At 28.9% G+C, this 18,706-nt stretch overlaps 3 protein-coding genes across 5 annotated transcripts; 2 read left to right on the forward strand and 1 right to left on the reverse strand.

Annotated features, from left to right (window-relative positions):
* The first annotated feature begins 300 nt into the window (after nucleotides 1-300).
* Nucleotides 301-11,086, forward strand: LOC122514639 (antithrombin-III-like). 3 transcript variants are annotated; one of them, XM_043631576.1, is made up of 16 exons: nucleotides 301-808; nucleotides 906-1,073; nucleotides 2,635-2,828; nucleotides 2,946-3,128; nucleotides 3,342-3,555; nucleotides 3,651-3,868; nucleotides 4,244-4,429; nucleotides 4,526-4,676; nucleotides 5,079-5,288; nucleotides 9,157-9,215; nucleotides 9,296-9,478; nucleotides 9,611-9,824; nucleotides 9,902-10,116; nucleotides 10,210-10,404; nucleotides 10,659-10,797; nucleotides 10,897-11,086. In XM_043631576.1, the coding sequence occupies exons 3-16, from the start codon at nucleotides 2,733-2,735 to the stop codon at nucleotides 11,049-11,051; spliced, it is 2,418 nt and encodes an 805-aa protein (XP_043487511.1). In that variant the 5' UTR covers nucleotides 301-808; nucleotides 906-1,073; nucleotides 2,635-2,732; the 3' UTR covers nucleotides 11,052-11,086. The 3 variants fall into 3 exon arrangements, with proteins under 3 accessions (XP_043487511.1, XP_043487512.1, XP_043487510.1); XM_043631577.1 differs by lacking the exon at nucleotides 301-808 and having other exon boundaries at nucleotides 834-1,073; XM_043631575.1 differs by lacking the exons at nucleotides 301-808; nucleotides 906-1,073 and adding an exon at nucleotides 1,726-1,922.
* A 161-nt stretch (nucleotides 11,087-11,247) lies between these two features.
* LOC122514641 (cytochrome b-c1 complex subunit 9) lies at nucleotides 11,248-12,046 on the reverse strand. Its single transcript, XM_043631578.1, has 2 exons — nucleotides 11,791-12,046; nucleotides 11,248-11,429 (listed from the first exon to the last, which is right to left on the reverse strand). The coding sequence occupies exons 1-2, from the start codon at nucleotides 11,932-11,934 to the stop codon at nucleotides 11,388-11,390; spliced, it is 186 nt and encodes a 61-aa protein (XP_043487513.1). The 5' UTR covers nucleotides 11,935-12,046; the 3' UTR covers nucleotides 11,248-11,387.
* A 1,409-nt stretch (nucleotides 12,047-13,455) lies between these two features.
* Nucleotides 13,456-18,702, forward strand: LOC122514458 (coiled-coil domain-containing protein 142). The gene is made up of 12 exons (XM_043631312.1): nucleotides 13,456-13,670; nucleotides 13,844-14,197; nucleotides 14,259-14,404; nucleotides 14,511-14,701; nucleotides 15,352-15,543; nucleotides 15,624-15,763; nucleotides 16,195-16,479; nucleotides 17,196-17,312; nucleotides 17,612-17,765; nucleotides 17,864-17,981; nucleotides 18,095-18,282; nucleotides 18,518-18,702. Exons 1-12 carry the CDS (start codon nucleotides 13,500-13,502, stop codon nucleotides 18,652-18,654), a joined length of 2,193 nt encoding a protein of 730 aa, XP_043487247.1. The 5' UTR covers nucleotides 13,456-13,499; the 3' UTR covers nucleotides 18,655-18,702.
* Nucleotides 18,703-18,706: the final 4 nt, after the last annotated feature.

Below are 18,706 nucleotides of genomic sequence, written 5' to 3' on the forward strand. Positions count from 1 at the left end.
CTTAAATATCTAAGGGATGAATTGCTAACGAAAGAGAAAAGATATCCACAAAAATGCCCCTACAAATTCTACCTGCACTATATAAGGAGAAGCTAAGAAAATTTTCGTCATTTGCAGAGCAACGTTAAACGGACCAGAAACGTTTGGAAAAGCTCGTGAGTTTCACTTATAATAGCATCTATTAGGACGAATGTAAGAGAACATCTTCAATATTTTATTATATTTTATTTTATAAATCGTAATAATATATATTCAATTTTTAGGCTCCAGTTAAACAAATGTATTGATTTACATTAAAAAATGATCTAATAAAACAATGAAAATGTTTCGTGTTTTAATAATATCTACATTGATCTGCTTGGGACTGGCGAGTTCGATTGTAAACAGTAGCTCTCTATTAACTCAAGAATCACAACAGCAATCTCAACAATTGACGACCTCTCAAAATCCAAACGATAATCAATTGCAAATGAATTCATATTTGCAAGAAAATCTATTATCACCGAAGCAATATTTATATCCGAGTTATCCAGATTATTTAAGGAATAGAGGAGATCAAATTAAACCGAGAGTAGAAGAATACCAAGCTCCGATATCATCCCAAGAAAAGCATGATTGGCCATTTGTATTCTCACAAGGCTTGATTCCTTTAGTTACTAGCCTTATGTTGTATGGTTCTCAATTTTGGTCCGTTTTAGCATATTTCGCGCTTGCTTTCGTTGTCGTTAGTGTTATTACTATTGTAATATGCACATTTACTAATATCTGTCTCATTAATTTATCAGATTTTTCTCTGTACAATTCTCAGGTAAGTAGAATGAATTTTGATTTTTATTTTCTCGTACGTTCTAAATTAATAATTAAAAGATCTATGCTAATTATTTTATCTCCGTTATGTTTAACAGGTAAAAGAACAAGTTACGGATTTGGCACGAACCTACATTACACCCGAAAGTTTAAATGCAGCTACTGTGTATATTTTGAATGCTTATAACAAGTACCATGCTCTGCAACGAAAGAAACGCGACCAATTAAAAGAAGAAATAATAAAATTACAATAAAAACTAATGCAGGTAGTTTAATTAATTATATTATTATATGTTTTTGTCTCGTAATCATTAGATTCTCAGATTTATATATCTTACGGCAAAAATGTAATTGCAATAATTGTCGTAGCGAATAAAAGGATATTATTGTCGTATCATTTTCTCCCATCTAATGTTTTTCATTTACTAACACAAACATTATTACTTTTATCTTATTGTGTAGAGAAACCCTCTTTTATAATTTCTTTTTTTTTTTTAAATCTTTTCTACTTTGTTAGTTTATAACGTCATCTTATCAAATATATATTAATTTCACGAATCATTGTGGTCGGAGATATTTTATCAATGAATTTAAAAAGAACTTTGATCTAATCTATACGAATAATTTATGGCGTTAGACGTCAAAGGATTTTACGAGGATCTTGCAAAAGAAATGATGAAATAAACCGAAGATGGTTTATGTTTAGTTAAAATTTGGTTTTTATTCTTAGTTAATTCCATCACGCATATCATTAAGAAATCGTTAAAAAGAAAAAAACACTAAAAACATTCTTTTAAAAGACAGAATTATTTTTACATGAGTCACATAAGCTGCTTATTTCTAACAACGATTCCCTTCTTTCTTCTCCCCACTATATTTCTTCTTGTATCACTCCCTCTCTCTCCTGTATTCTCGTTAACTTTTATACAGCAGCCGATGCTCGACCGGTTTTAATCTTTAGTGAACTCGTATTCGCTTCGTTTGTACATTGTATCGGTTGTGAAGATCATCCGTCGCGTTTACATACAAATTCGAATTTTTCTGATAAACAAACTCGTTCTATATTAATGTTATTTATAAAAAAATCATCATCATGAAGCTTACTGAAATATTAGGTAAGAATAAATGTTTATTTTAGATTGATTTATAAGATCCGATTGATCCATTCATTTAAAAATTATCTTATTCGACAGTTATATTTTGTATTAAAAATAAATCCTGAAGTTTTCTCTCCATCAATTATGAACAGTTATTTCTTAACGAGGATAATTTTAATATATTTTTAATATATATACATATATACATCGATCGGTATTAGAATGAACGATTAATAATTAAGTAATTATTCAAATGAATAAAGTAATTTAACAAAACGATGGTATAATTGATATAAAAATATTTAAAATATATATTCGTGTGCATTGAAATATAATCTTTAAAATATTAATTCGATGGAACGTAATAAATCGCATGATTGATAGACGTACCCAAAGTGTTTGCGCGACTTAATAGTCATAATCATATTTGATTATTTTCTTCAACTCATTTGAGTTTTCTTTTTATATATGACATTACAATTCAAGGTTAAAAGTTATTTCGGTACTCAAAACGTGTTCCGACTTTTCGACGATATTTTCTACATTTCGTTTGCGACCAGAAATCTCGATGTTTGTTATGTTAATTGAATAAATCTCATGAACGTGTTGTATTGCTACTTTCTTTTCTTTCTTGTTAATAATGGTTTACTTCCAACAAGAATTCTGTTTTTCATCATTTCCATAAATATTGAGAGGTGGGTCTTGGCTAATTAAGGAATATTAATTACAGGTTGCACCTTATTTTTATGGAGCCAAGTGTTCTTTTCTACGATAAACAGTGCTGCTGTACAAAGACAACCAAAAAATGTGAACGTTACCAATGTGCCGATGAGAATCAACGCTACTACATACGACGATGATGCCGAAGATTTCGTTCCTTATCTTGGAGAACGTTTCAACGTTTTTGATTGGATACTTTTTAAAGTAAATAATTTTCTATAAATTATTCATCAAAATTAAATACATAGACAATAAATACAAATCGAAGATTTCATTTAATTCTTTTATTTTATTTTATCTCTATATATTTTTATTTATCAGGCTATGGGTAAGATGTATGAAGGAAATATATTAGTATCACCGATATCTATAAAATTGGCATTAGTTTTGCTCTACGAAGGAGCTCAGGATCACACAGCCCAAGAATTAGTTGGAGTCCTGCAATTACCAGTCAGCCGATCGGCAATTCGTGAAAAATTTGGTGAAATCCTCCTATCGTTAAAGGTAAATGTACAAATATTTAATTCTTAATCTCTCTCTTTCTTCTTTCCTCTCTTCCCTATGAATATATCGATTATATGCTACCGAGAATATAATTATCGTTCTCTAAAATTAGATAGATAGGATATTTATTTTTTCCTATGACGTTATCAGATTTTCAAATGATAGCTATTAAGGTAAACAATAGAAAAATCCTTTTCATTTACACATTTGCAGATGATGCGTCCTGAATACGAGTTGAATCTTGGTACTCGTCTTTACATCGATAATTCTATTATGACAAGACAACGTTATGCTGCCATCATCGATGCATTTTATGGGGTTAATCTTATAAATGCTAATTTGTCAGATACTCAGTCAACTACCAACAATATTAATAGTTGGGTCAAGAATGTGACACATGGAAATCTCGATAAATTGATCGAAGATGGTAAATATCATTAAATGATAATCAACGATTATCACGAATAAACTAACACACATTAAAAAATTATAAATACTTATTTATTTCTTTATTTTTCTTAGAAACAACTTTGAAAGACTCGGTGATGTTGGTAGTCAATGCACTCTTTTTCAAGGGCATTTGGAGACGTCGATTCTTTAAAACTGAAGATATTCGTACGGATAAATTTTATATAAGCGACAAAAATGTCGTAGAAGTACCATTTATGACCACGAGCAATCGATTCTATTATACAGAATCTTCGGAATTGAACGCTAAAATTTTACGATTACCGTATGACGTAAGTCTTTATCAACGATTACAGTAAATCTTATTAACTGTCATGCGAGTCACCGGTTATCAATCGGGTTGGCTAACTTTTATAAATATATATATATATTAGATTATACAAAAATATAAACGAGACCGCGAATATCGTTATAATATTTATCTTCAAAATATTATAATAAATACCAACCCGATTTATATCGATTCATAGAAAATTCCTATGACGGACAACGTGTAAAGAAATGTTTACCATTCTAATCAAAATATCTTATCTTAAACGTGGTGATTCGATTGATTGTTCAATTATTAAAACAATTTTCAATGAACGATTCGTCATAGATCGAATGGGTAATTCCTAATCTTATTTATTATTTGATTTTATCTTTAGGGTCACAAGTTCGCTATGTATTTGATATTACCATTTAATGTAAACGGAATAAATCGACTGATTAAAGAAATTAGTCCTTTTATATTAGCAAGACAAGCATGGCTTATGCAAGACATGCCAGTTGATGTCACTATTCCTAAATTTAAATTCGATTTTACAAGCCATTTGGAATCTGTTCTTCGTAAGGTATGTACAAATACATATTTTAAAAGTTCGTTAATAATTTATTGTTCCTTTCGAATTTGTTGATTTTTTGTTTCTTATTGTTTTAATATATTACAGGTAGGTATTCGAGATATATTCGATGATACGGCCACTCTGACAGGTATATTAAAGACAAAACGTGAATCCAGGCGCCTCATCGTTAAGGATATCCTGCAAAAAACTGGTATTGAAGTAAATGAAAATGGAACATCCGCTTACGCAGCCACCGGTAAGTTTATTGTAAACGAATACCATTGTAGTAATGTAGCAGGAAGTAAATACGTATATAAATACATAAAAACAAGCATGTGTTATTTTATTACATGTTCGAATGAATACGATTCTTATATGTCACTTTTAATTATATAGAAATAATTCGTCAATTAATTTTCTCTATATAATTCGATTATTTTTTACTTGTCTACGAAAAAAAGATTAAAATATATATAATATATTAAATTATATACGTTAATATTAATATATAAGTAATTGTAATATAAACTTTTAAATTTGAATTAATAATTGATTTTATAGAAAAAAAAATTACAGTTATGTTTATTTATAAATGTGTGACATTAATATTGCAATATATAGTACTATAAAAATCTAATTATTATTTTTTTTTTTACAGCTGTACAAGTTGGGAATAAAATAGGCGATCAAACCTTCTACGCGAATCATCCGTTCGTATTTTACATCGAAGATGAAACGACGGGCACTATTCTTTACATTGGAAAAGTCATGAATCCTTTGCAACAAGAAGGAAGTACTAAAAACAAAAACGTGAATACTTCATCACGTTTCAATGAGAAAACAGAACCCACTGTACCATCTACTTCCGGTAAAAGCTTATAAAATTAGGGATTTGATAAATGGTGGATGGTGAATGGCGTAAGGCGACATACTAACATTTTTCTGCCTTTGAAATCTAAACGAATGCGTTGTATTATCTAGTATATGGTGTTTATTTGGTTATGGGTTATTTATTTTCTATTAACACTTCGATCATTGTTCGATATCTCGCTGATTGTATCAACATTGTTCGAAGATTTAATTTATGCTTTAAAAAAATCTAGAGTAAACGGTTAAATTAATAACTTATTTGTTGAAATTAATTAAATAAATTCAATTAATGCGAATGTAAATATTAATTGTAGCAATTTATATATATATGTATAATTTGGTTCTGTGATATTCAATTCATTCCATCAAAATCGTCATATTATTTTCGTCACTGAACTCGATGGTGGCCTGAAAGATGGACCAAAGTCATCGAAAATAATGGAAATCATACATATGTATGATTACTTTATAAATAAATAGTAAATTTGTATTTAAAAGGTAACAAATTAATTACTACACATAGTTAAGGGGTATTATAATAATAATAATCATGAAATGTAACAACAGTGTTCTGTAGAGGCTATAATTTTGAGGTGAAATGGTTAAAAGTAGATACTTAGATGAGTATATAATTACTTATATGTAATAAGAATATATATATTAGATCATGAAGTATGAAACGTCGGATTATTCCGAATACTTTCAATTTAAAATCGATCATTTCATACTTAATGACTACTAATGCACCCTAACCCTTGCATGTATTGTAATATAAGTATATATGTATATTACTTACAATTTAATAACAAGTTCTTTTTTATTATGGCTTAATAATAATAGCTAACAACTGCTATTATATCCATCAGAATGCGAAGAAATAATGTACCAAAGAGTTATGATTATAATAAAGTTATATTAGAATCGCATAGATAAACGAAACAAAGATAGTCGAGATAAATATTATTTAAAAATAAAATTCGTGTATTTTTTATACGAATTTAAGTAAAAAAATATTAAACCTTAATACCTTTGTAACTTTAACTTGGAAATATAATAACAGAAATATGTCCTTTCTTGTGATTTTTTCTAAATATCTTTTCTTTTTCGGTTTTCCAACAATTTTTTACTCACTTTGTTCATCATATTATACGTGTATGATATATATGTGTATGTGGGAATGAGTGAAATTTTAGACGAAAGTGTAGACATTAACTTTTCAATTCTTTCTCTTGTACTATTATATTTCCTTTCATCTCCTATATTTCTGTTACTTTTTAATACTTATCATAGTGCTATTTTATTTAAGTTTAGAATTTAACATTAAACAAGTTGAAAATAAATTATATATGTTTATCAAGATTAATAAATGACTTATTGCTTATATCAATTATCAGGATTGCTTTTTAAACAATCGAAATGTCAATTCATAAAATTAGACGTACTGAAGTGCCCGAATATTTTTGGGAGTCATTATATATATATACTATTTGTTAACATTATTTGACCACTTTACAAAATGATAAAATGTTTGCTAAAATGAATGACGTATCAAATTTTTCGGAAGTCTATTATTTATTCAAAGTATTAATAATTATGTTTAATCTGAATGTTTCATTCATAACAAAAAAATGTCTGTAAAATGTATTTTCAACATATTCGTTACATATTTTTTTGATCGCATGTATACATTCGGTTATAATTATTTCTTTAAACGAATTACTTTCATAAGATTGCGGAAGTTGTTAATTAGAATGCCATGAGGAAGTAAGATAATAGTAATTTAAGAGAAATGTGGCTGTATCGATGGAGCTAAGATTTAAATATTTTATTTTAAACATTGTATACAATTTTTTCACTTTGTGTCGTGTGTGTGTGTGTGAGGTTTCTAATTAAATAGATTTATTTTTATAATTTACCCAAGGAAATAAACAACTGGTATTTCTTTTATTTATTCTAAAGTTTTGTACTTGATAAAATAATGATTAAAACTATTATTATAAACACACATGATCAACAAAAAATAAGTAATCAATGTATTTGAAAATGCGTATTGTGCAAATGAAATTTTGATAATGCATGCAACATTCGGATTAAACGTAATTTGTTATTAACAAATAATTGATTTTCTATACAAATACTATAGTAAAAACAATTTTATAAATATAAGTGCCTCTGGGACGTTCCGATGACGTAACCACTATGGAAATTCCAAACTCTAATATATACGTTTTACCGTTTTACACGAGTGTGTTACGCACGTATAAATTTTAATAGATGAATCAAGTTTTAAACGTTTCTTTACGTTTATGTTTGTGTATATAGCATACAGGGTGTCTAGAAAGATTAAGATCAAACTTATATTACGTATTACTAATGTGAGATCAAATAAATGAAAAATGTTCATATAAATTTATGCCCGAAAATGTTTTATTGAACAAATATATGCTTTTAAAAACATTTATTGTAGTAGTTTCTTTTCTGCAAGAATGCAGCCTTGCCGAATTGAATCTCAACTGTATTGGAAATAACAATGAATGTATTTAGTATACATTCCTGAAGTTCGTTTATTATTTCAATCGTATTTTGGCCAAATGGATCATTGAAAATTATAGGATTCTAAAATAAATCTATAAATGTTTATATTTTTCCAATAAAACGTTTTCGAACATAAGTTTATATGAACTTTTTTCATGAATTTCATGATTTCAGTAATACGTAGTTTAAGTTTGGTCCCAACCATTTCAGATACCCTGTATATAAGTAACTTGTTCGATAAGACAAAAGATATCAATTGTTTATAAGATAAAAAATCAGGTAAAAGGAAAATCAATTAAGAATCGATATGATATTTCCCATTTGTCATATTTTTCGTCGAAGTTTCTATCGATTTTTGCAAAAAATTCGTTATCCCTTCGTCGAATTAATGATATGCGTTATAAATGTTGATTTTACTTTGAATATTATTTAAAAAAACACAAATAATTATATTATTGCGTATATAATAAAATAATATATATATATAAAAAAAAAAGAAAACAAAATAATACAGATTACAGAATAGAACGCGAGAAAGTTAATGATATTTGTAATCTAATTCTTGTTTACGTAGAATTATGAATTCAATAAACTCTGGTTTCTAAAGTGGGGACCATGTGATTCACAGAATGAGTAGACGAACACCGAACAAAAAAAGACGTTTCAATTTATCGGCGGTGTTTGCCTTGATCGTAACGCAATATATAAAATCATACGGAATCATTTAATAATAAAAGTACAAGACTCTCAGAGCATTCAAGTGTTTGATTTACATAACGAATTATTCCTCTAGTGTTTTAACTATATACTGTGTCGAAATATGTGGAAACTAATATCATTGTTGTTCGTTATCAACGTTTTCTCTTTGAAAGGTACATACGTATGTACATATATATAATGAAAATTTATTTAAAAACAATCACGTATATTTATACACGTATATATATGAAGAATTTATAAATTATATATTCGTTCGAAAACGTAATTCTCTGATAAATAAATCAGAAAATATCATTGAGTTACATTGAGCATTTATAAAATTGAATTCAGTTACTGTATTATCTGAGATTCAGTAATCAAGTATATAAATAGCTACGCTCGTTGTATCTATTACTGTAATATTTTTATGAAAGTATAATCAATATTGTTAGGTAATTTTAAATAATGATGATGATAATAATAATAATAATAATAATATATAATTATTACTTATTAAATATAATATTGATTGTTACTTTTTTTATTGTAGAAAATAATTTGTTTCATTCAACATTTCTAATATATATATATAACATATAATTAACAGTTCCTTTTTTTTCTTTCGTTTATAGTTGTGTCAATACCCACTGAAGAGGAACGATACAATTTTTTCAACGTCGATTTGTTGCAAGTAAGAACAAGCTCAAGAGAAATAGAATGCAATTGATTGTATTTATGTTATAATTCATTGATGAAATATTTTATTTTTAGGAGATAATTAAAGAAAACGAAGGAAATGTAATAGTATCGCCTACAAGTATCAAGTTAGCTTTAACAATTCTTGCCGAAGGTGCGGGAGGAGAAACTCGTGAAGAAATACACAATGCATTGAGATTTACTAAAAATATGTACCAAATCAGGGTTACTTCTCAGCGTGCTCTTACTGCCTTGAAAGTATGTTTTCACATCGATTAGTAGTAATTCCTCGAATAATTAAATTAATAATAACTTTTCTAAGAAAAAGATATATGTGAATATTTGTGTATATGTGTGCATGTGTATATTTACAATATCTTTGTCCCATAGAGTGTAAAAAATGGTACGGAAATAGATGGAGCAACTCGATTGTGGGCTAAAAACGGTTTACCAATAACACAGAGTTACCGTTTTGTTCTGAGACAATATTATGATACAGACGTTCAATTTCTTGATTTTAGTGACAGACAAACTACCGAACAAGAAATCAATAACTGGGTTCGCGTTGCAACACGTAACAACATTCAATCTATTTCAGATCCTGGTTAGTAGAAATTAGATTCAACTATGTGATCTATTTATATTGTTAATAATATTAATATGATTATCTTTTTGTTGCAGGCAGTATTAGTGCAGATACATCTTTAATTTTGACTTCAGCATTATATTTCAAAGGACGGTGGCAGTTATCGTTTTATAAAAAAGCAGGATTCAATGGTTGTTTCTATGTTCCTAAAATTGGTTGTCAAAATACTGACTTTATGGCTAACACAGCTGAATATCGTTATGGAAATATTGAATCCTTGAATGCAGATGTAGTAGAGATACCATATACTGTATGAAACAACATTATTCTTTGTAGTTTGATTTATGATCAAAATGAATGAATTTATGCATATAAAGAATAATGTACAATTTTTATGTTTTAGGATGGAAAGACTGTTATGTTAATAATACTTCCTAATAATAAGGAAATAGATCAAAATCTTACAGTTTTGTCAAAGGATTTATCTTATGTATCTATGTCTGCGTTATTAGCAAATATTTATTTAACAGAAGTTAATCTGATAATTCCCAAGTTTTCTATAGAAAATAAACTTGATCTTAAATCTGTACTGAAATCTGTAAGTATCACTATTACATAAATCATTCCTTTGCCTAATTGATTTACTCAACTTGATTTGTCAATGTTAAGCCAAGTTTTGGAGAAAATTTATTTGAAAAATAAGAAACGAAGCATAAACTAAATGGTTTGCCATTGAAATTAGAAACAATTATTAAAATTAAATGAATAGGATTAATCTGTAAACGACTCATATATTTTAATTATATTCTTTATCTTAATGTCATTTTTTAATTTACAAACATTTCTTTTTAGCTGGGAATTCGCAGCATATTTAATAAGAGGGCAAATTTTTCCAATATTGTAAATGACACTGTTATGTACGTTGAAAATATTATACAAAATGCTAAAATAGAAGTTAATGAGGAAGGAACTGTTGCATCTGCAGTAACAGGTAATATAAAACTCTGTCAAAATGTTGATCGTTACCCTTGTTACGAATATAATTTGTTAAATGTGATAAAATAATCGAAATGATTAAATATATTTATAGAATTAACAATTGTGCCGCTAATGGGATCAAATAAGGAAGTATTCAGAGCCGATCATCCATTCCTTTTTGCTATAGTAGACTTGCAAACAAATGCAACTCTTTTTGCTGGTCGTTACATGCATCCTAATTTAAATAATAAAAGTACCATTCAGTAAAGAATAATGTACTTTTAAATATATGTTTATATAAATACTTTTCTTTTTTATTAAAGACTACATTTCATGTTTACTATGTACACATTAAATATAATTTACTAAAACTAATGAGTTTCTTTTTTTCAAATTAATAAACGAAAAAATAAAATGATTATTAGATTTGTATAACGGTCATATAAATGATCAATAATTGTTGTTTTGCTTAATGTAAAGCAGAATAGAAACAAAATGCTTTATTTATTATTGACCACTTGCTTTTTTATTTACATTCTCATAGAGAAAACAAATATCTATTAAATATACAACTAGTGTATAAAGTATTTAATCCACCCATATTCAGTTTGCTTCATACTTGTGTTTGATGTCTTTCCATAGTTTCTATAATAAAAAAAAAAATATAAATTTATTTTGTTAGTATATATTTCTTTTATGCCATATGTGAGTTGAATAATTCTCATCTAAATTAATTACTCCTTTAACAAATTATTTTACTATCTTATTTTACAGTTATTTAACAGATTATTATACATGCCTGCATCACTAAATTACATAATTCTTACTTGATCGTTCTAAGAATTCATTACTCATTTTTTTGTTCACAACTTAAAAGACAATATACTTTATTGTCAAATGTAAGATATAAAAATGAAGGTTACCGATAACATAGACGTATTGTTTTGGAACACCTAACTGCTAACATTATTAGTAACATTAACATTAATTTATAATTTCTACTTACTCCTTTGTTGATTGCTTCGAACATTTTATTGCTGACTAAATCAAAAGCACGTTCGAAGATAAAAGTTCCGCCTATTATAGTAATAGCATACGTAGATGATCTTTTCAGGAAAAGGTTGTACAACGTGGTACGAATGCCCGACATTGTTTTATGTTATGTTATGTTAAATTAACAGCAAGAATTTTGATCAAAAACACCGTAGAAAATTACTCAAGTGACCTCGTTATGATACTCTCCGTTCATACAGATTTAAAGATGGCAAACTCCTACATAGAATTTAATTTTATTTTATCCACGGATAATATATTGCTTAGAGTGTATGAGCGATAGAAATTGTTGAATTTCTTTGTATTTAATTTTACTTTACCGACAGAAGGTAACATGATCACAATGTGGTGTTGATAAACTGAGTGTTGTTTAGTGTTGATAAACTAAAATTTTATGGAAGAAAACTGTTTTACCGACTGATGTCGGTTTGAGATACAATTATTTATTTGAACTTTACAATTTATTTGAACTTTAAAAATTTGTTCTGCTTTTATAAATGAATTTTATGAATCATCTTTTAAATCTGCTATTTGTTGTTGTTCAATATTTTAGCTAATTAAAAGAATAATCAATAACGTGGAATAATCAATGACAAACAATTTGACAGAGATGTTTGATCGATAAAGAATAATATTACAAATGTATTTCATTATAAACAATAGATTTAGTAATATTGAACAAATATAAAACATGAAGAACAATGAGTTTTACTCAAATATTCTATATTAAATATGTATAACTACTAGATTGTTTTAACAGTGTCATGCGCCAAGGTATCCATGGCAACCATTGATGTACAGTAGATTATTATTGCTTCATCGAACTGTTTGCATTGTTTACAGAGGCAAAGAGAAAAAATTAATTATTTATTAAAAGTTCTTTTTTTCGACGGATATTTAAAGAAAAAATGAACGATAATCGATCTATAAAAAGAATTGTGATATTAATTGATATATGTTATGTTAATTTGTGAAAAGGAAGTAAATGCAGAAGAAAATCGGGGAAGATTTACGAAGAAGAAGAAAAAGGAAGAAGTAGATAATAATAAGAAGAAACAACTATATCGAATGAAAAGGAAAAGTAAATTAATCGAAACGTTATACATATATTTTACCGTTATAACGTGAAATCCATTAATTCATGAAATAACCAGCTAAGCCATGAAATAACTATATTTACCTGTTAAAGCGTGGAAGAAGGCAGAATTACATACTTTAACTAAGTAATATAAGAATTCACGAGAGAGAGGCAAGTAGTTGAAATATGAAATAAAATTTGATCCGAAGATTAAAACATCGAGCAGCACCACTAACAGAACATTGACTTTCAGAGTACAAAAAGAGATAAAAACGAATAACTACTAGCATTAATGTAGAAAGAAAAACAGACTTTAAAGACGAATCAAATTGAAATCTCTACTTTAACTGCTCGCTCTTCTTGTGAATTCATATTTTATCAGGTTATTTCATAAAACAACTATTTTAAGCGTGTAATAAAATTTTCTTTTTCTTTGCATTCTTTAAAATGCCTAGTTATTTCGTATAAGACGTAGGTTTATCATGGATTAACTAAATTACCCGCTTTAACGGTGACATATATGTATATATACATACATACATATACATATATATATACAGGAGTAGCTGTCATCAAGGAAACACATGGATACTAATTACAGAGCGAATATCGCCAAGTGGCTACCCCTTCCTGGAGTTGCTCTCGAGAACTGGCTGGCAGACTCTTCCGTGTTAAACGAGAGAATGAGCAAACTCGCGGAACGTATAGCCTTAATCATCGAGGATTTTGAGAAAGCACAAGCTTGTGATTTTGAGGTAGGAAACTATTGCTTTTAATTATTATAATCGTGTACCACTTCATCTCCATCTCTTTTATTATTTCTTTCTTACTCTTGCTGTGTTTTAAAGTGTTCGACTGGTTTTTTTGAATTTTATATGTAAATAAAATAATGAAATTTGATTACACTCGAATCGTAACGTTATTGCAGGTATTCGAAGATATCGTTAACAACCTCGAGGATGTAGTGAAAAGTTATCAATCATTGTGGAACGATATGATAGAGACATCGCATCCGATTTACAAGTATAAAATGCAACACTTCTCTATAATCTTGAAACAAAAACTCAACGTAGTCGCAAAATTCACGCGTAATCTTATAACCGACATAGTTGATTCGAAAAGCGAGAAGATACTTGAAATTATTTTTAAATTGGTCAACGCATACAACAAGATGCTCGATGTTGATCACGTTATTACGGATTCCTCCGTCAATGTTTTTTGCAATGACTGTCCATCTTTGTTAGAACCTTTGAAGAAGTTTTCCGTAACTAAAATATTACAAGTAAGAAGTTCACAATTGTCGATTTAATTATTAGACATACAAATTATTTGAATAATCGTAGATATTGGCGAAAAATCGTGCGGAGGAAACGTGTCACGAGTTAATCGACTGCCTGTTAGCGAATTACGAGCCACATACAAAAGAAGACGTTACATTAACAACCACGGACATTGACGTTTCTGAAAATTCCAGCATCGAAATATATAGGTCGATTATATATTCAAATTTAATAATTCTGATTGATTTAATGCTATCGTTATAATTGATGATAGTTGATAAATTAATAATATTTCAATTGAACATCCTCTTTTAGAGCACTCACGAGACACTTGACGCCACCGATTGCAAGCGATGCCTCGACATTTCAACAAACGCAAGCATCGAATCTTGAGAGTATTCAAGCACTTGTAAATACTCAGAATGAACAAGTCCTCAGACTTCTCAGTATCGTCCAAGATATTTCGCCGCAGTTGCTTGGTTCTGATGCTTTGAAGATCACCGAAGGTAAGATCCTTCCTTCATCATTTTCTTTTGAAGTAATGATTCTTCTGTAAAAGAAATTTAACGTGAATAAGAGAGCATCCTCAAGAACTTTTCTTTTTAAAATAGAAAGTTGCTTGTTGAAAGTTGTTCATTAGTTAACTTCAACGAAGAAAATTTTTCTCGTAATAATATTAATTATAATAATAATGTTATACGTTATATAAGTAGCCTTTACAGGAAATTAGTTTACTTTTTAATCAAGAATTCAATGACGCATGATTATTTTACTTTGTATATCATTTAATAAAAATTAATTAACTATCTCGTTTAATTGAATAATGAACCACTTATCTATAACTTATAATAATTAACATATTTTTGACTGACTATTATCTAGAAAAATTTCATGCCTTTCATAGTGGCTAAATGAATAATTCAAATAAATTATACAAAAATTCTTGAAAATTGATAATAGCAAAACTTTCATAATTTTAAAATTATCAAATACAATAAATAATATCGCAATAACGGCTTGCACAATTTTCTATTTTAACAATAAATTGTTTGTGCACGTGCAAACACGAGTACATTCGTGACCGTTCGAAAATGTGTTTAAATAAAAATAAATTCGAGTTAAATATTACTTTTTTTTTGTCTCGAATTGTTTATAGGAGAAAAGAAATTGAAAAGTAGCGCAATAAGAAAAGTAAAAAATTATTATCAAGAGGTTGCTTGGGCGGCTCTTTCCGGGATGTTGGATCACATTGTCCTTTGGTGGTCACCGGAAGCTTTGGCTTCTCATCATAGTCACGGTGCGGAACATTTGAAAAACTGGTTGAGACAATTCATTCAAAAAAATGCGGGTGAGGCACGTAATCACTTTGTGGAATATACGAAATATTAAAAATCAAAGAATTCGAATAATTCGATGATGATATTTTAGTTCCGTTGACGGTGAGACCAGCTTTACAAAACTTATGCGATGCTCTCGGTTATCACGTTACTATTACATCTTGGGACCAATTATTTCGATTAGCGTATACGTCTGCTTTTGAATGCCAATCGAGACCTTCTACTTCTGAGGTGGGTCTTTATTTTTTCCTAGAAAAAAAAAAAATCATTCTCTATTAATTATTTCTCTTTAAAATTAAAATTATAATTATATTAATTGTATTTTACATTTGTTATATTTATTTGATTGTATTATATTATATAAATGTATTTTCTTTGATATTAAATAATTTAAATTATTCGAATATTTTATTTAATTTTGACTTAATTTTTGCTTAAAATTCGTTAAATGTATTATGTATTATGTTAAATGAATATGTATATGTACCATCTATCATTCTTTCCCTTTCTCTTTCTCTTTTTCTTTTTCTTTCCTTATTTTCTTTAATAATATACTTCGTAATATATATATATATATATAGAATTTAAATTTCAAATATCTTGACCATCGCGTCGGATTTAATTATAACCCTTTTAACGATCTCTCTTTAACCGTTTTCTAGGGCACGGACACGGGTCAAATGTTCAGCGAGCTTTTCCAATTACTGGTAACGCTGAGCAACGAGTGCGAGGTTGGAGGTGAATGGGTGATCGGCGCGCCGTTAATGGAATTGCCGATTTCGGAACAGATCGTCGTCCTTCACAGACTTGATCACTCGGTCCACACTGCCAGGCTCTGGGTTATGCAGGAATCCAAGATGATAGCTCACACTTGGGATTTGGATGTCTTATTTTTAATGGTCAAGGGCGATGTCGTCAATTCTCTCGAAGAATTATCCTATCTCAAGGTCAAAATTATTATTATATATATTATTATATATATTATTATATAATATATATTATATTACAACACGTCTATGGGATTTTTTATTTAATATAATTGTTCAAAGTTTAGACAGTGTTTGCTCATCGATATATTCTCATATAAATTTTTATTCTTTCTACATTAGCATCGATACTTTTTTTGTCTTTTTGTTACTTTATTATTTATCAACAATGCATATTTTTATTACGAATAATTACATTTATTATTCTAGGTTCGCGAAGATTTATATTTTTTCGTAACTAACTTTTTCGAAGTATAACGTATAATTGCCAATAGTAATTTCGAATTTATATTTATTAACTTTTAAATACTTTTAACATTTAAATGGATATTTTTATATTCTTCTGATCATATATGGAAATATAAAAATTAGCAAGATGCAAGATTGAGTATTGATTGAAAAGAATAATTATGTTTAATTGTCTGTATAAATTTGTGATAAAGATTTATCGATGAAAATGTATGCCGTTAAAATAACATTAATGTGAACACTGTCGAGGAAGTCTTTGTGAGTTATGTCAAATAAACCCTATGTATAGTTATTTATTTATATATATATATATATATATATATATATTGATTTCTTTTAATCTTATCATTAAAACGTATTTTTTGAGTATACTTACTCCGTTTCTAAAATCAGATTCAATTGTCGAATCAAATCTCTATCGATTGTAGCTCGCTGATCATTCGAGTGCACTTTCAGAGGAATCTGTTAGCGTTCAAGTGCTCGTTTGCGTCAAGATGAGAGCGAAAATCGTTTCCGAAGTGAACGCCAATGTACAGTTGTTGCAGGTAATACCATGATTTATCTAAAGTTTATTCTTTAAATAAAATTATATTGAACGATCGCAATAGTACTTAACGATAAATAATTATATTCAAAGTGTTAACAAGCTGTCTTTATTGAAATAATATGATTCTTTCATCGTTTTATTAAATTAATTGATTATAATCTATGGCAAATTATTTTGTCAAGGTTGATACATTTTTGCAAAATATAATTTGAATGATAGTCGAGAAATCTGAGTTTGTAATATTGAAAAATAATCTATTTTTTTGTACTTACGTATTACATATCCTTGAATTGACAGGATACACCAACAAAGTGTATGGACATTCTCGCCAAGATTTGTCGTGTGGTTAGCCTTGCGAATTTACACATGTGCTTCCCACGATCAAATTACTGGAGGAAGAGCAGCGATGTAGCACCTGTGACAGCAAGTATCTACGTTGAAACTTATTTCGGTAACGCATTGATCCTAATGCGCGTGCAGAGACACGCATACTTTTTTAAAACAACGACCAAATTTCAAATGAATCTTTGGCAAGGACGTTTCTTTTAGAAAAGGTGTTGTTACCGGTTCTCGAGGTTATCGAGGATCCTGATATTTCTAATATGATATTAAAAATAATGTGCGAGGCTTGGCTCGATTACATTTATTTACATCGTATCAAGTTTAGGTAAATTCGATCGTTTACGTATTATTAAAAACGAATGAAATCGATCAAAGTATCATTTATTCATTGTTCTTATCCATTCTTTTTGTTTCTTACTATTTTCTTATCTTTTCCAGCGAATACGGTGCTTTTCAGTTGCTCACTGATTTTGCTTACGTCTCTACGTGGGTAAAAGGATGCCCGATAATTTCGCAAAATGTGAGAAATCACTTGTTGAAGAATGAAGTGTTACGACGTTGCGAGGGTGTCGGACGACTTCTTCTTAGGCATCCAGGAGAAGCGATTGCTATGCACAAACGACTTGGTAAGTGTATTTTGCTTCTTCGGGAGAACAATCGGGGATTTCAGAGTCGACGTCTTTGTTCAGAATCCAAAGAGAGAGACAGAGATAGAGAGAGAGAGAGAGGGTGAGATAAAGAGAAAGAGATAGTTGCACTCGAGAAAGCATTTCTCAAGTGGCTAGAAAGTAATTAGTCTCCGTCATCTCCATTCACTCTCTCTTTTACGCAACAAGTACAAAAGTATGTTCGGTGCTTCAGCTCGTAGGACAAATGATAGCGGATCACCGGAATCACCCGGTCTCGAGCGGATGCCAGCGGAAATGTATGTCCCGAATCAGGAACAATGGCTCGAACTTCGGGCTCCGAAGCGATACAACTTTTGCTGTACCGAATAAGTGAAATAAATTCAACCAGTACCCCTGGACTTCGTCTTCTTCTTCTAACTTC

Source organism: Polistes fuscatus, unplaced genomic scaffold (genome assembly GCF_010416935.1).
Source record: "Polistes fuscatus isolate 324 unplaced genomic scaffold, CU_Pfus_HIC Scaffold15, whole genome shotgun sequence".
NCBI lineage: Eukaryota > Metazoa > Arthropoda > Insecta > Hymenoptera > Vespidae > Polistes > Polistes fuscatus.

Excerpts from the sequence above, each read along its gene's own strand:
- LOC122514639 (XM_043631575.1), top strand. The coding sequence starts at position 1,901 with ATGAAGCTTACTGAAATATTAG. Across the intron at positions 5,289-9,156 it reads CACTGTACCATCTACTTCCG|TTGTGTCAATACCCACTGAA; the intron begins GTAAAAGCTTAT and ends TTTCGTTTATAG. Across the intron at positions 9,825-9,901 it reads TCAATCTATTTCAGATCCTG|GCAGTATTAGTGCAGATACA; the intron begins GTTAGTAGAAAT and ends TTTTTGTTGCAG.
- LOC122514641 (XM_043631578.1), bottom strand. The coding sequence starts at position 11,934 with ATGTCGGGCATTCGTACCACGTTGTACAACCTTTTCCTGAAAAGATCA. Across the intron at positions 11,430-11,790 it reads TCGAAGCAATCAACAAAGGA|AAACTATGGAAAGACATCAA; the intron begins GTAAGTAGAAAT and ends TTTTTATTATAG.
- LOC122514458 (XM_043631312.1), top strand. The coding sequence starts at position 13,500 with ATGGATACTAATTACAGAGCGAATATCGCCAAGTGGCTACCCCTTCCT. Across the intron at positions 14,198-14,258 it reads CCGTAACTAAAATATTACAA|ATATTGGCGAAAAATCGTGC; the intron begins GTAAGAAGTTCA and ends GAATAATCGTAG. Across the intron at positions 14,405-14,510 it reads TCCAGCATCGAAATATATAG|AGCACTCACGAGACACTTGA; the intron begins GTCGATTATATA and ends ATCCTCTTTTAG.